The sequence below is a fragment of the Ambystoma mexicanum genome, chromosome 11 (assembly GCF_040938575.1).
Source record: "Ambystoma mexicanum isolate Mex_15411 chromosome 11, UKY_AmexF1_1, whole genome shotgun sequence".
Classification (NCBI taxonomy): domain Eukaryota; kingdom Metazoa; phylum Chordata; class Amphibia; order Caudata; family Ambystomatidae; genus Ambystoma; species Ambystoma mexicanum.
In genome coordinates, this window is record NC_090934.1 from 1,017,566,843 (window position 1) to 1,017,580,885 (window position 14,043).

The 14,043-nt window shown below is 46.1% G+C and overlaps 1 protein-coding gene across 3 annotated transcripts in view; it reads left to right on the top strand.

The window, feature by feature from the left end:
* Positions 1-13,098, top strand: part of ANP32A (acidic nuclear phosphoprotein 32 family member A) — a 236,937-nt gene extending 223,839 nt beyond the window's left edge. For all 3 annotated transcript variants that reach the window (XM_069624237.1, XM_069624236.1, XM_069624238.1), the window contains exon 7: positions 11,408-13,098. In XM_069624237.1, coding sequence (XP_069480338.1) covers positions 11,408-11,469 — 62 coding nt within the window. In that variant the 3' untranslated portion in view covers positions 11,470-13,098. The remainder of the gene's footprint in view (positions 1-11,407) is intronic.
* The last annotated feature ends 945 nt before the right edge of the window (positions 13,099-14,043 follow it).

A 14,043-nucleotide genomic window follows, 5' to 3' on the forward strand; every position in this document is an offset into this window, starting at 1 on the left:
GACTGAGGCATGAAGGAGACTCCCAAGAATTGTGGCTGGACTGGAGACAGCCGTGCTGCAGAAGGGTGTAAGTCGCAAGTGTGCCCAAAGCAGTCGAAGAAGTCGGGAAAGTGAAGCAGCCCGCAACCGCAGTGATCTTGTAGCCGGTGAGTAAAGCTCAGAGCTCAGGTTCACTCAGTAAGCCTTGCCGGTAACTCTATCCAGCTCTAAAGTGACTAGCGTATAATTGGAAGTGAGTAAAAGCGGTTTGTTGTTATAAAATCCTTTCTGAAAATGGAAATGTAGCATGTACACCAATAGTGAAAGTCGTAGTGATCGCGTAAGAAGTAAAACCCATTGTCTCCTTTGTTGAACATTTCTTTTTGTTACCGGAGTGTTCGCGTGTCCTTAATTGAATAGGGAACATCTGTGAAAACTTTTCCGAAAGCTTAACGTTGATATCTCATCAGAGTTACAAGTGAATACCACATCAAAGGAAGGTCACCTATGGCCAATTGTGTTTCCCAAGAGAAGTCCAAAATCATCTCCCTTAAGATTATTTGGGACTACAATTACTTGCAGTCCTTTCCTTTAAGGAAATAGATCTACCTTAAAGAGTAGTCGCTTGTGCCTAAAAAAAAGAAAAAAAAAAAAAAAGCTTTCCCTTTGAAGACTGAACCTTGTAGCATCCTGAACAATCATTCTTTATTACCAGAAGTTAGTATACAGACGAGGAGAACTAGTATTACCCAAGCCAAGAGGCAACACACTTTCTATAGTGGAACAAAGCCTGTTTAGTCTCATCCATCTAGTCTATGAAGTTGTTAATGATCAAGTAGCCCCTGATAAAAGTGTGGCATTGTAACCTGAAAGAGTGGGACTACAGCTTCTGGAAAGTTGCTGGAGCAGAGAAGGTGTGAGGAAAGTTGGGGAAGGGAGCCGGGTGCTTGTCAAGAATATTAAGGAAACAGTCTTGGGGCAGAGGCAGGTTATACTTGTGGCAGTGAGATAGACGGAAGAAGCAAAGAGGTTGCCCTTTTCTTGGAGTATAGAAATGAAGAGTGCCTTGCCTTACCTGTAGAGGTTGAAATGTCTTGTCAATACATGCTTACTAATTCTGACATAAGACTGAAGCAGAAGTACCTGAACTGTGGTGGTGTATAAAACTGTCAGTGAATGTCACATTGGAGTAGTAGCGTACTGTCAAAGGAACAAAGGTGACTGTTCTCACAGTAACCTAAGTAGAAGGGGGTTAAGAGGAAAGCAGCAACCCAAAAAGAAGCATCCTGAAAATTATACCAAATGTACTGCAGAGGTCATAACCAATTGTAAGTTGTAGAAGAAGTTTACCTATTCTCCAGCATGGGGTCTGGATTCACATGCGCATGAATATTCCCAGTCGTCAGGCTGGGAATCCTCGGTAAAAGAAAAAAGTTTCACTTTCACTTCAAAACTGTCTTTCTCCTCCAAACCAATCACTGTCCTCTGTGTCATACTGTCCCCATACAATGACACTCCTCTCCCTCAGCTACGCCCCTGGTGGGCATCTTCAGATTTGAACTGCACGCTTCAGTGTTGGGAGTCCTCAAGTTGGTCTCCCAGCTAATTTCAAATTTTGTTCCAAATAGCTAAACTTTGTGTCTGATTTTTGCTTGATCACACTATCATGGTTGCAGTGGACATTGCAGACACTGGCCCCACGGACAAATGGGTGCTGGACACTAACGGACAAGGGAAGAATCTGGATGCAATGGGCAAGAGGATCATTTATACAACAGCCTCTACCATAAAAGCAGCTAACACCATAGAAATGTCATTTCGATACAATGGTTCAAGCTGGGTCCTATTCTGAACTTCCTGCCCGAAGACACGTAGGTCGAGGCGCTAGAACTCTTTCAGGAGGTGGGAAGTGGCCTCGGAGAGAGACCGGCAGTGGGGATCCGCTACTGGCGAAGATCTCTAGAGTATATTCCAAATACTTCCTGGTTCGAAAGAAAACAGGGAGTTGGAGGCAGATCCTGGATCTAGGTAATCTCAACAAGTTTCGGGATGATCACATTGCAACACGTGCTAGGTCGCATCCAAGTTTTGAGAATGCCCGGCCTTGGGCCTACTTTGCACTTTTCAGCCATGACTGAAGAGAAGAAGGAAAGTCATAGACTCTTCAAACTCTGCTTGAAGTGTGGATTAAGAAACCTCTCTATGGAATATCGGCTTCAGAAATGCTTATATTGCCTGCCGTAAGGTGAGATACGGCTGCATTGGCCGCAGCGAAGGCTCCGGGGTCAAGAAAAGAGCAGGCGGCCACACCGGCCCAGCAACCTCCTTTTGAAGGAGAAGGAGAGCGAGACGGTTCCTCCGGTGGAACTTCTCTGGTAAGTGGACCAGCAGGTTTCTCCAGATAGGCCGGAACAGATCTACTTAAGTACGGACGAGGAGAATGATCTGCACAACGGTTACTGTACAGATCAAGATGGGGAAGGATCTGGGTCGGTGGACCCCAGTCCCCGGCTCGCAAGAGAAGACACATTAGCCCAGACCCCACTTCGCTGGCTCCTTTCACCCCTAGACCTAGGGACGTGTTGCTGGACATTCTAACGACCCTTCACACACTGGTCACCGAAATCCAGCAGAGGATGCCTCCACTGGGTCCTACAACTCCTTGGGAGATGCCAGAACCTCTGAGGTTGAACTCTCCCCTGCGGAAGAGAAAGTCCAAAAGGGGTGCTAGCCCACACCATCATCCGACTCCTCCACCACCACATTGCAAGAAGACCCCACCCAGAGCCCCTGACCCACAGTTGGACACGCCTACCACGGCTACGGGCACCGACGAGGACAACGATTTCATCACGGTTGATGGAGATATGCCACGCACGGACGAGCCCCATAGGGCTTCCCCACTGGACAAAGTTGTTTCCGTTCATTCTGTCATGTCAACGGCTTCTGAACTGTTTCAGTTGGTCCGCGAAGAGACTAAAAAAGAAGGTTTCCTCTATCAGTGGCGCAAGTCGAGAAGAAAGAACAATATTGTCCATCCCCTTCCTGCATCATATCTGTCCTAGCTCCAATAAAAATCCAAGTACGGCCCGACCAAGCGGGTCAAATTGGAGAAAAAGTACAGGGGTGCACACCGTCAGAGGGCAAGGTGGTTAGGATCTTCACAGACAACATCACCACCATGTTCTACATCTAGAAACAAGGTGGGACCCGCTCGCCAGCACTCTCCAAAGAGGCACAGGACTTGTGGCGCTGGGCCATTCGTCAAGGCATGTTCCTCGTCCTGTTTCACCTAGCATGAGTCAAGAACACCATTGCGGACTCGCCACGAATGGGAACTTCACCGGGACCAGGTGGATCTTCTGTTCGGCAAGTGGGGGCAGCCCTAGCCTAGATCGATTTCTTCACGACGGCAACAAACGCCACGTGCCATAGGGTTGCCAGCTGGTTCCCTCAACCAAACAGCATAGGGGACGTGTTCTCGTTCCTGTGGGAGGGACGGTCCCTGTACGCTTTTCCTCAGTTTCCCCTCCTCTTACATGCAATCAACCCACTCGGACAGTTGCCCCCAGCGTGGAGACAAATCTGATATCTGGACCACCTGCATCTGTAGGTGGCCCCGTCCATGAGGCTGCCACTGTCCCCAGACCTTCGCGCCTTCGAAGGGGATGGGGGGGGGCGGCAATTCTGCATCATGACAGCCCTAAGGTTTGGGGGTTATACTCTACCCGCAGAATGTAAGGACACCCTGGCCAAGGCCGGGCCCTCTTCAACATTGAAGTACTACATGCATAAATTGGAACGCTTCATTGTGTGGTGCCAGACTCAGAAGATGACCCCGCTGTGTGTCACAGCCCCACAACTTACCATACCTTGATTTCCTTGGCCTAAGCGGGACTGGCTCATGCCTCTATTAAGGTGCATCTCGCCACCATATCCAGGTACACCAGGTCTCACAGGCTCGTCAAGGAGTTCCTGAAGGGAATCTTCAGGAATTTCCCACCGGTGAAGGCTCCTGCCCCGTGGGAGCTCAATGTAGTGCTTAGTAAGCCCCGGGGAGCTCCTTTCAAGCCTATGCACCAGGTCCCACTCAAGTTTCTCTTGTGGAAAACCGCTTTCCTCGTGGCTATTACCTCAGCAAAGCAGCTCAGGGAGATTTGGCCCTTGTCTTGTAAGCAGTCTTACTTGTCTTTCCACGCTTCAAGGGTGATGCTCGGTATACACCCCACCTTTATGCCAAAGGTACTGTCGGAATTCTTCCTCAACAAGCCATTGGTGTTACCTGTCTTCTTCTCGAATCCGTCGTCGCCAGCGGAAAGGGCCTTGCATTCGCTGGACGTTGCTTGTGCCTTGAAGGTCTACGTGGCACGTACAAAGAATTTCCGGAAGACTTCTCAGTTGTTTGTCAACTTTGGACTCTTTTCAACCAAAACCGGAGAGTTGTTACCAGTGGATTTTTATTTGATGAAGTTTGTTTTGACTTGGAATTTACAAGAACTGGTTTAAGACTTTTCCTTTGACTTGAACATTTTTGAAGTTGACTTTGAAACCATGGGGAAGGGATTTACCCAGGACAGGTGAAGGCCATCTAAATACTGTTTAATTATTGTTTATTATCTTATGTTGTTTTGTGATTACCTGTGAATGTTTTGTTGTTCAGTGTGAGGGCCAGTTTACCTATGTTAGGAATTGTTCCCTTAGTCTTTAAACTAGGCCGTCCATATCTTGACATCCCATGCCTGGCACCTTCTTTCGCACAAGACCCAAACATCCTAGCGGATATATTGAAGGACACCATTACTCACACAGTCCACACCATTGCCCCACTAGAAGAAAAGAAGGAAAAAAAGTCCTTCCACTCAAACTCATGGTTCACGGAAGAGCCCCAAAACGTACGTAATAATAAACGCCAGGCGCATAAAAACTGGCAGGCTAACCCCTGTGTCACCACTAAAGAAAGCTTCAAAACTATTGCCAAAAAATACAAAGACACCATTTTCACTACCAAATCTGAAGCGTATAATCGACGGTTATCCGATGCCAAGTCCCAATCCAAAGAACTCTTTACTATCTTTAATGAACACACTGACCCTCCTATATGCACAGATGAGATCATTAAAGACGAAACATGGTGCTTGAGCATAAAAGCTGCCATGTTTAAACAAACAGACCTACTGCAAAACAAAATACAAGACCAGTACAAAGCCTTAATGAACCAGAGCCAGCCAATAGAGACCCTGCCAAGCAGCAAAACCACCAACTTCACTAAATTTGTATTTAAAGACATCACAGAAGAAGAGGTCATAGACATCCTTATACACCTCAAACCCTTGCAATGCAAGGGCGACTTATGCCCTCCCAAGATCATCAAAGAGTGTGCAGAGTCTCTTGCACCACTCATTACCGCTTTCATGAACGCATTGTTTAAATCAGGCATTGTCCCGGACAGCCTTAAGGAGGCGTGGGTGCGTCCCATCTTAAAAAAGCATACACTAGATCCACCCCAACCTAACAACTACCGGCCAATAACTACCATCCCGTTTCTGCTCAAAATACTAGCAAGGCTGCACATATCCAGATTCAACATTATTTAGAAACCAATTCCATACTGGGAAAAAGACAGTCCGGATTCCGCATAGGGCACGGAACTGAAACCGCCCTGTTAGATCGAAAAAAATCAAATAACACAGATCTTAGACAAAGGCAAGCCTGCCCTACCCCTCTTATTAGACCTCTCAGTGGCGTTCGATCTTGTTGACCACAAAACCCTCACCACACACCTCACGCATGATGCACACGTCTCTAACCAAGCAGCTTCCTGGATCACTGCCTTCCTCGAAGGCAGAGCAATGAAAGCCCTCTCCAACACAGCAAATGCTGCCCCCACCATCATTCACTGTGGCGTCCCACAGGGATCTTGTACTGCCCCTACACTTTACAATCTCTTCACTAAGCCCCTATTTGATACATTGGATGCATTGGGGATCGCATACACAAACTATGCTGACAATACCCAAGTGCTCCTGCCTCTATCTGGCTCATACCACCAAGATGCCACAACCCTACGGCAAGTCTACTCCACTATTCAAGGATGGATGGCCTCAAATGGCCTATGCCTCAATGGGGACAAGACTGAGATTCTTATCCTTGGGCATAAATCCACACTAGCTAAGCTAGATTCTCTCTACTCCAACTTCAACATCGACAACTGCATCATCCCAGTCCTTTCCTCTGTGAAAACACTAGGTGTCCATATTGATGCGTCACTCTCTATGAATAAGCAAGTCAGCGCTATTGTCTCTGCCTCTACCCATAGCACCAAACTCATCAACGCTATTAAACCGTTCCTAACTAAGGACAACTGTCTATCAATAGCCAGAGCCACCATATGGGCCAAGCTTGAGTATTGTAATGCGCTATTAGCGGGCACCTCCTCTAAAAAATAGACTCCAAATCAGCCAAAAACACTCACTCAGAGCAGCTTTAAGCATACCAAAAAGAGACCACATTTCACAAGCGAGAAAATCTGTTCACTGGCTCCCAGTGAAAGACCTTATCACATTCAAACTTCTCACAACTGCACACAAATGCATACACCTTACAGCACCATCCTACCTCTCAGATACACTATCTAGATCCACCAGAACTTGCTACTCCAACCAACTCACCATCCCTCGCATTAACAGAGCCAAAGCAGGAGGGATAAACGTCCCATATTTAGCCCCGAAGCTCTGGAATGAGCTCCCCACTGCCCTCAGAGCTGAAACTTCCCTCCCCGCCTTTCAAAAAAACCTCAAAACTGCTCTTTTCAACTAACCACTTCTACCCGTCATTTTTGCCTCTTCCTCCTCTTTACTCTCTCAGAAGTGCAAAAGGTTCTATTTATATAGGACATAATGTATTACTGTCTGCTTTTCAATGTAACTAAGCTATGATCACTCAATGTAACAAGCGCAGCGATGCTTTTGGGCTGCTGCGCACTCTACAAATGTGAATATATAAATAAATAAACCCCTGATAGAGTAGGGCAAGCAAGGCTTTATTATCAAGTTTTTACTTTAATAAAACGTCTGCTCTTGAGAGAACTACAAGCAGTTGTCCTCCTCGCATTACTGACCTCTCACAATTGCCATCATCCATGTGGGATAGGAGCAGTGGATTTAAAGCTGTCCGGTGGGAGGAAGGGCTTGACTTTCCACAGGATGGAGTGCTGACACCAAACGGTCTCGGTTTTCTTAGCTATATTTGTCTTGAAGGAGATGTGTTTGTCGATGTGGAACCCGAGGCACTTGGCGCAGAAGGAGAGCTCCGGTGTGGAGCCGTCATAGTTCCTGGCTGAAACCAGGCCTGTATGTCTGGGTGTTCGGTGTGGTTGGCGAGGAGTAGGAATTCGGTCTTGGACAGGTTGAGCTTCAAGTATGCACTGGACATCCAAGACTGGCTCAGCGTGAGGCAGGTCTTGAGCCTATGGATGTTCTTGGAGGAGTCGATCTTGAGGTATAGCTGTGTGTCAGTGTATTGGTGGATGTGGATGTTGTTTGTGGCTAAGAGGGCTCCCAGCGGCTCCATGTATAGATTGAAGTTCACTGGGGAGAGGATGGAACCCTGCAGGACTACACAGGTGACTGGTAGCATTGGCGATTTAGAGGAGTCCATGTTAGGTAACATTTTCATATCAATGATAAATCTTCCTGACCTGTGTCCACCCCAGAACTTTTTGCTGGACTGGAAGATTATTTTCCCTATAACTCAGTGAGTGGGAACCTATTTCCACACACAAGTCTTTTACTCTTTTTATGGGTGTCCTTTTTTAAGACTCTCCATAGTGTCTTTTTAATTTTATCCTCTTAGACAACTTTTGGCACATACTGCCTACTGTTGCTGGGTTACCCTTGGGGCTCCCCTTTTAACTTTCTCTGGGTAACCTTGTTAGAACTACAGTTCTCAACGATAGAAAGGATGTTTGGATCCCTTCTACATTTTATTCGGGGAGACCAGCACACCCCACCTTAATTGGAGTGCTGGGGAGATACAATGTATCCCCTTTCTCATTTTAAATGTAACATTTATGTTACAAGGACAAACATATCTTTAATGGCTGGTGGCAGTGAACCTTGTCATTAATTTGGTGATGGGGTGATAGTTATCTAGGTTGTCGGGATCCAGAGTGGGTTTCTTTAGTAGAGGGAGGATTTGTCCTATTTTTAGGGTGGATGGGAAGGTGCCTTGAGTTAGGGAGCTGTTTAAGATCTCCAGGTAGGGAAGGAGAGCTTCTGTGGGAAGGGTCTTGAGGATGGATGATGGGGGGGATGTTGTCTATACGATGTGGCTTTGAGGGTGGCCAGGGTTTTTACCAGGTCCTCTGTAGAGAGTGTATTGAATGTTGTCGCGGGTGTAGGGATTTCGTGAGGTGGGTCTATGGATACAGAAGTAGAGACTGTGTGCTGACAAATCTTGCTGATTTTGTCGATGAAGAAGGGGTTGATGGCAGTGGATTTTTCAATGGAGTGTGGTATGGTTGGTGCGGGTAGCAGGTTGACGCAGTGCTTGACCGCTTTGACGAGGGCTCTGCTTTTGCTGTCGGCTTCTACTATGGTGTCTGATAGTAGAAGGCCATGGCTGTGTTGATGAGTTTGCGGTGGGTTGCTCAGATTTCCTTGAGGAGTGCCAGGCCCAATGGATTTCCAGGAGAAGTGCCAGGTTTTCTCTTATTTCCTGATGACTTTTTTCTGAGGTTGAGTTCTTGCATGTACCAGGGTGCTGATGGTTTCGGTTTGCAGGTGCGTTGTTTCAGAGGCATGTGTCAGTCAATGGAGGCTGAAAGGGTGGTGTTTAATATTTCCACTAGAGTCGCAGTTCGGTTGGGGGTGTTCAGTCCATGATAGGTGGAGGTTGGCGAGGTTGTCTGTAAGGGGTTCCACTAGAAAGTTCTTGAAGGACCTGAAGGTTTGTGTGATGGGTTTCTTGACTGGATTGGTGTACAGGATGTTGAAAGACACAGCAAGGTGGTCAGACCAGTCAAGCAGGAGAGGAGAGCTGTAGTGGAGGGAAGACTGTGCAGTGATGATTAGGTTGAGGGCGATACCTTTCTCATGTGTTGGGTCTTTCGTGTGCTTTGTGAGGCTGAGGGTGTCGAGGAGGCAGAGGAGACCTTCCTTCATCAGTTTGGTGGTCTTGTTGCCTGAGAGGTTGAAGTTGCCTAGGAAGATGATGTTGGTGTGCTTGAGGGACATGGTGGTGACCAGGTCGGTGAAGTCGCCAATGAAGGCAGTGTTTGGGTTGGGTGGTCTGAAGATGAGGTGGAAGGTGTCTGTGTCGGTCGAGGAGAGCAGGAAGTGGAAGGAGAGAACTTCAAAAGAGCCAATGTTGTGGACGTCAAGTCTGGCGCAGGGCCAAAAGGTCTTGTGGACGACTGTGAGGCCTCCACCTGTCAGTTTCAGCTGGTGTCTCTGTTGGATTCTGTAGCCATTGGGGACCAGGACATCTAGGAGGTGGGTGTCGGCTAGGTCTCAGTGATGAGGATGGCGTCAAGGTTGTGCGTAGTGATGAGGTTGCAATGTCTGCTGCACAGTGGTCGAAGTGAGCGGGAGCGGTTGGGAGCGGTGCTCCTCTACTTTTTTAATTACCTTTTACAGCTCCTATACTTTTATTTTAAAAAGAAACCGTTCTGGAATGGTTTCGTTTTAAAATAAAAGTGTAGGAAGAAGTTGAAACTTGCACTTTCAGTGCAGTGCACTGGACGTTTCCTTAAACAGCAGGTGCAAGTGTTTGGGGGTGTGTATTGTGTGTGTGATGGGACGTGGTGATGGGGTTTGCGGGGAGTGGGTGCAGGCCAGCAGGGAACATAGTTCCACTACTTCTTTTCGTACATTTCGATCCCTGCTGCTGCATAGGTGATAGCGGAGCAGACGTTGGCGAGCATCAACTTCTGTGTCTTGGACGATGAGGGGGTGTTGATGGACTTGGGGCTGATGTGGGTGAGGTTGCTGTATTGCAGAGTCTATGCCTTAGAGGAGGGGCAATGTCATTGGTGTTGCCTAGTGATGGTGGGGATGGCCTGTGGGGACGGAGGGAGAAAACGCATGTCGGCGTGCGTATAAAGACTCCCAGTTCGAACAGGAATTGCCCTTTTCTTTGTCTGCCCTTCACTTCAGACCCCTGGGCGAGAAACACCCTTCCTCTCAGAGTTAAGAGCAGAAATGACAAGGCAGGGCTAAGAAGGTGGGGTGGGGCTTAGGCCAGGTGACCTAGATCCACTTTCACCTGCTCACCAGCTGCAAAGAAAAAGAGGCTGGAGGGCTGCTTAAGTAGGGAATACATTGTACACATCATCAACCTGATACAGAGGCATGCTGGCTTATGAGAAAATCTGGACATTTCATCAGAGAGGCCAGTGCCTCAGAGTACTATTACTGTGAGTTACTTTGCCTACCGGCCTTCCGAAGTGCTAGTGTAATCCAGAAGAATTCCTTATTTCCCTTTAGTAAAGACCACCTCAGGCTTTGTTGGTAAGGGCACCTGTATGTGGAACCCAGTTGTTCTTTGCTTCAAAAGCACGACCCAGAACTGGCACTGCTACAAATACAGCTCTGTGACTTGCTAAAGAGAATTTATTGAGGTGTGAAAAACAGTACCCACACAGATTAAGAATATGTTGGCTGTGCACATTCCAGGTTTTAACATGAGTAACGTGCAGCGTCTGGTCGGCAAATGTACCTTCAGTCCTCTCACTGTTTTATTTTGGAGGCTGAAAAATTGAATGCCTGAGCTTTCTGAAGGAGTGGGGGTGGAGGGGTCATATTTTGTAAGACGTGCACTAAACATAGGTTTTGCTGTCAAAACAATCGGTGCAGTCCTGGTGGTGGGGGGAGGGTAACAGAAGAACTCCTCTTAGAAAAAAAAGACACTGATAAAAAACTGTAAATAACTCTGCAATCTGAATGCCCATGAAACACCTGCAGGTTAAAGCCAATCCATGCCTCAATTATTCTACTTCATACATTGAATGCTTATGAGCTGGGTGGAGTTACCTGTCATTATAGGGCAATAACGTCTTTATTTTAAGCACTGTTTAAAAAGGGAGAGGAAGAGTGATATTTTAGCCATTCCAATAAGCGTTGTTAACATTTTTCCAATAATCTACAAAACAAAGCTTGGTTGCCAGCAATATTGTTATGCCAAGTAAAAAATCAATGTTGATGAACGGTGTGAAAAGGGAGTGAATGAAATTGCACAATAGGGCTTTGCTAATTAATTTTGCTTGCGTCTGGGAAGAGGACTTGTCTTGGCTATCTAAATTTTGAGTAACATCTAATTTACTAGCCACCTCCTGCCACCTTACACATGAGATCTGGAAAGGAAGTCTACATGTTTTTAAATATGTGTATAAAGAAAAGCACTTTAAGTTCTTGTTTGCTTTACTTTTCAGAAGAAGAAAAGGGACAGAAAAGAAAACGGGAGCCTGAAGACGAGGGCGACGAAGATGATTAAAGCCAGCAGTGTATTTTATTAATCCCTTGTCATAAATTTGACTGTTTTTACCATGTATTTCCCCTGAACCCTGTTTCCCTCCTAGACTTATCTTTTTTTGCCTCCTGATCGTGATGTTGCTGTGGGAATGACAGGTAATGTCTGTTGACCGGCGAGGAAATAAAGACGACTATTTTATTGCCACTCCTTTTTTTTTTTTTTTTTTTTTTTTTAATTGGTTACATTTTCTTTTGTGTTTTAGTTGAATTTCTATTCGTATGAACCCCAGTGGTAAATGTGTTTCTTATTATTGGAGTGATGATTTTGACACCTTTTAAAAAATGTTATTCAAAAAATGTAATAAAAAACATTGTTAAAGTATCCCTGAGATTTACAGTGCAGTGACTTTGAGGCGACTGACGGTTTGGGCTTGACTTCAGCCCAACCCATGCCACTGATGCGATGAGCATATAGTATGTGTGTAAATGGTTCTGCGTATGTTTTGTAGGTAACGAGAGGACCCAGTGCTCGTCCTAAGCATTTTAATGTTCCCATACTGGATGTTTGCTTATATTTATAAAGTAACAACCCTTCACAAGGAGGTTTTGCACTGTTTCTTGCTTCTTGGCATGTTGTTGCCCACACTTGCTTCTCGGCATGTCGTTACCCACAAGCCATTGCTTTGCAACTCAGTGCAACAATTTCAAAAGCAAATTTGGTCACCAATATAAAGATACATTGGTTTAAAAAATGTTTTTCGAATTTGCAGGGTTGCGGCCTGCCACTATCCTATCGCACCCTATTGCCTTTCATAGTTTTTCATTGAATGCCAAGGGGGCTGCTCTGCTAATAAAGAGGGGCAAGAAATGGAATGCAATCCCACCCCCTAAATCCAGAGGCGTAGACAGGGTAGGGCCTGAGCGGGCAAGGACCAACCAAAATCTGTAAATGCCCACTCAGCAGCTTTGTGTGGGCATTTACTGATGATAATGTCACTGCGGTGGGCCCAACTACATTAGCTTCAGGCCCCACTTGTTAGACACTATTGGCTACATCTCTGCCTAAATCTCCAGCCCATCAAATTACTAGGCAGATTATCACTGTTTGCCAATATTGATGAGATGGTTTAATGCCCTTATATTTTTTTGTGCAGCAATTTTGTGTTCTTGATTGTTTTTGGGCTGGAACATCCAAAGGGTACAGCTGGCCAGATTACCAAACATGCCGATTCCTAAACGGCTAGATCATTTTTCTAAGCCAGCTCGTTTTAGTAATGAGACGCGGCTGCCACGTCTGCCGTATACTTTGGAAACGTTAAGTTCCTTGCGTGCAGGAGAGTAGAGGAGGCATGCAATGTAGACATCCTTTTCCTACACACCTGCATGAAGTAAGAGTGTACATTTGTATTTCCCCACTTTGTCAAGGTTTCTAAAAATGGCTGAACACCCCTCCCCCCAACTCCCTTCCGGTGAATGTACAGTTTTTCTTTCATGTCCCTTTTCAGTAGTTTTCAGGGTGACTTGTTTTATAAATGACAACTCATCTGTATAAACCATCCGCCACAGTCTACCCCATACTGCCAGAGGAGCAAAACTTTGACTTATACGTTTGTTTGTCATTGATACATTTCAAATAAATCTTTTGATACAATTTTGGTGACTTTCTCCTTCTGTTCACTGGGCCACAGGCTCTGAGGGGTTTAATGTTAAATGGTTTCATGCAGGCGAAAGCCTTTCATTTTGCTTGTTCTCGCACCATACACTTAACTTGGGTTATATGCAAGAATGCAGCTCTAGGGCGAGCGCTTGGGAATGGTGCCCATCTTTGTCCATAAAAGAAGTTAAATTGTACTGTTTTAATGCATCTTTGGAAACTTTTTGTTATTGTGTTCGTTATTTGTTTGCATTTGAACCAGATACCAAATAGATCTCTTATGCCAACCGTTTCAAAGGCAATATCTTAAAACCCCCTTAAACTGCCTGTGGAGGGCAGTTGCTAAGGAGACATGTTTGCTTTTGGGGTTCTGCATCTTTGCTAGTGGGAGGCAGTGATCATGGATCTGGGTGCTTTCGCTTAAAGAGCCCCGGGATTGCTGATCTGAACCATGGCCACATACAATGTGGTTGACATTTCTTCACTGTATCCCTCCATTTAGCCATATCCAAGAGCTTGGAGATGCTGTCGTAGCAGACTGGTACCGTTCCCACTCCCTCTATATTGTGGATCTGGCTCAATCAACCGAACCCACCCAGAAACGAAAGGCACAAGATGTATGTTCTGTCTCCAAGCATTCTGCAGACATGTTTCACCTTATTTCCGAAGGTCAGACAGAATTACTCTTCATCACAGAAACAGGGTTTTCAGATGATGAGTCCCCGGTTATCCACTAGAGTATCCTATCAGGGTACACGGTCATCTGTGCTAATCGCAACAATAGGGGAGGAGGTGTTATAGCTCTGGTGCACCGTGACTCCTTTGTTATCTAAACACCCTTCATTGACACCATCCCAGACTGTGGATCCCTTTCTCAGTCCTGCTCTCTCCTACAGCTACACTAAGCTTCTTAATCCACAGACCTTCCTCTTACATCTGCCA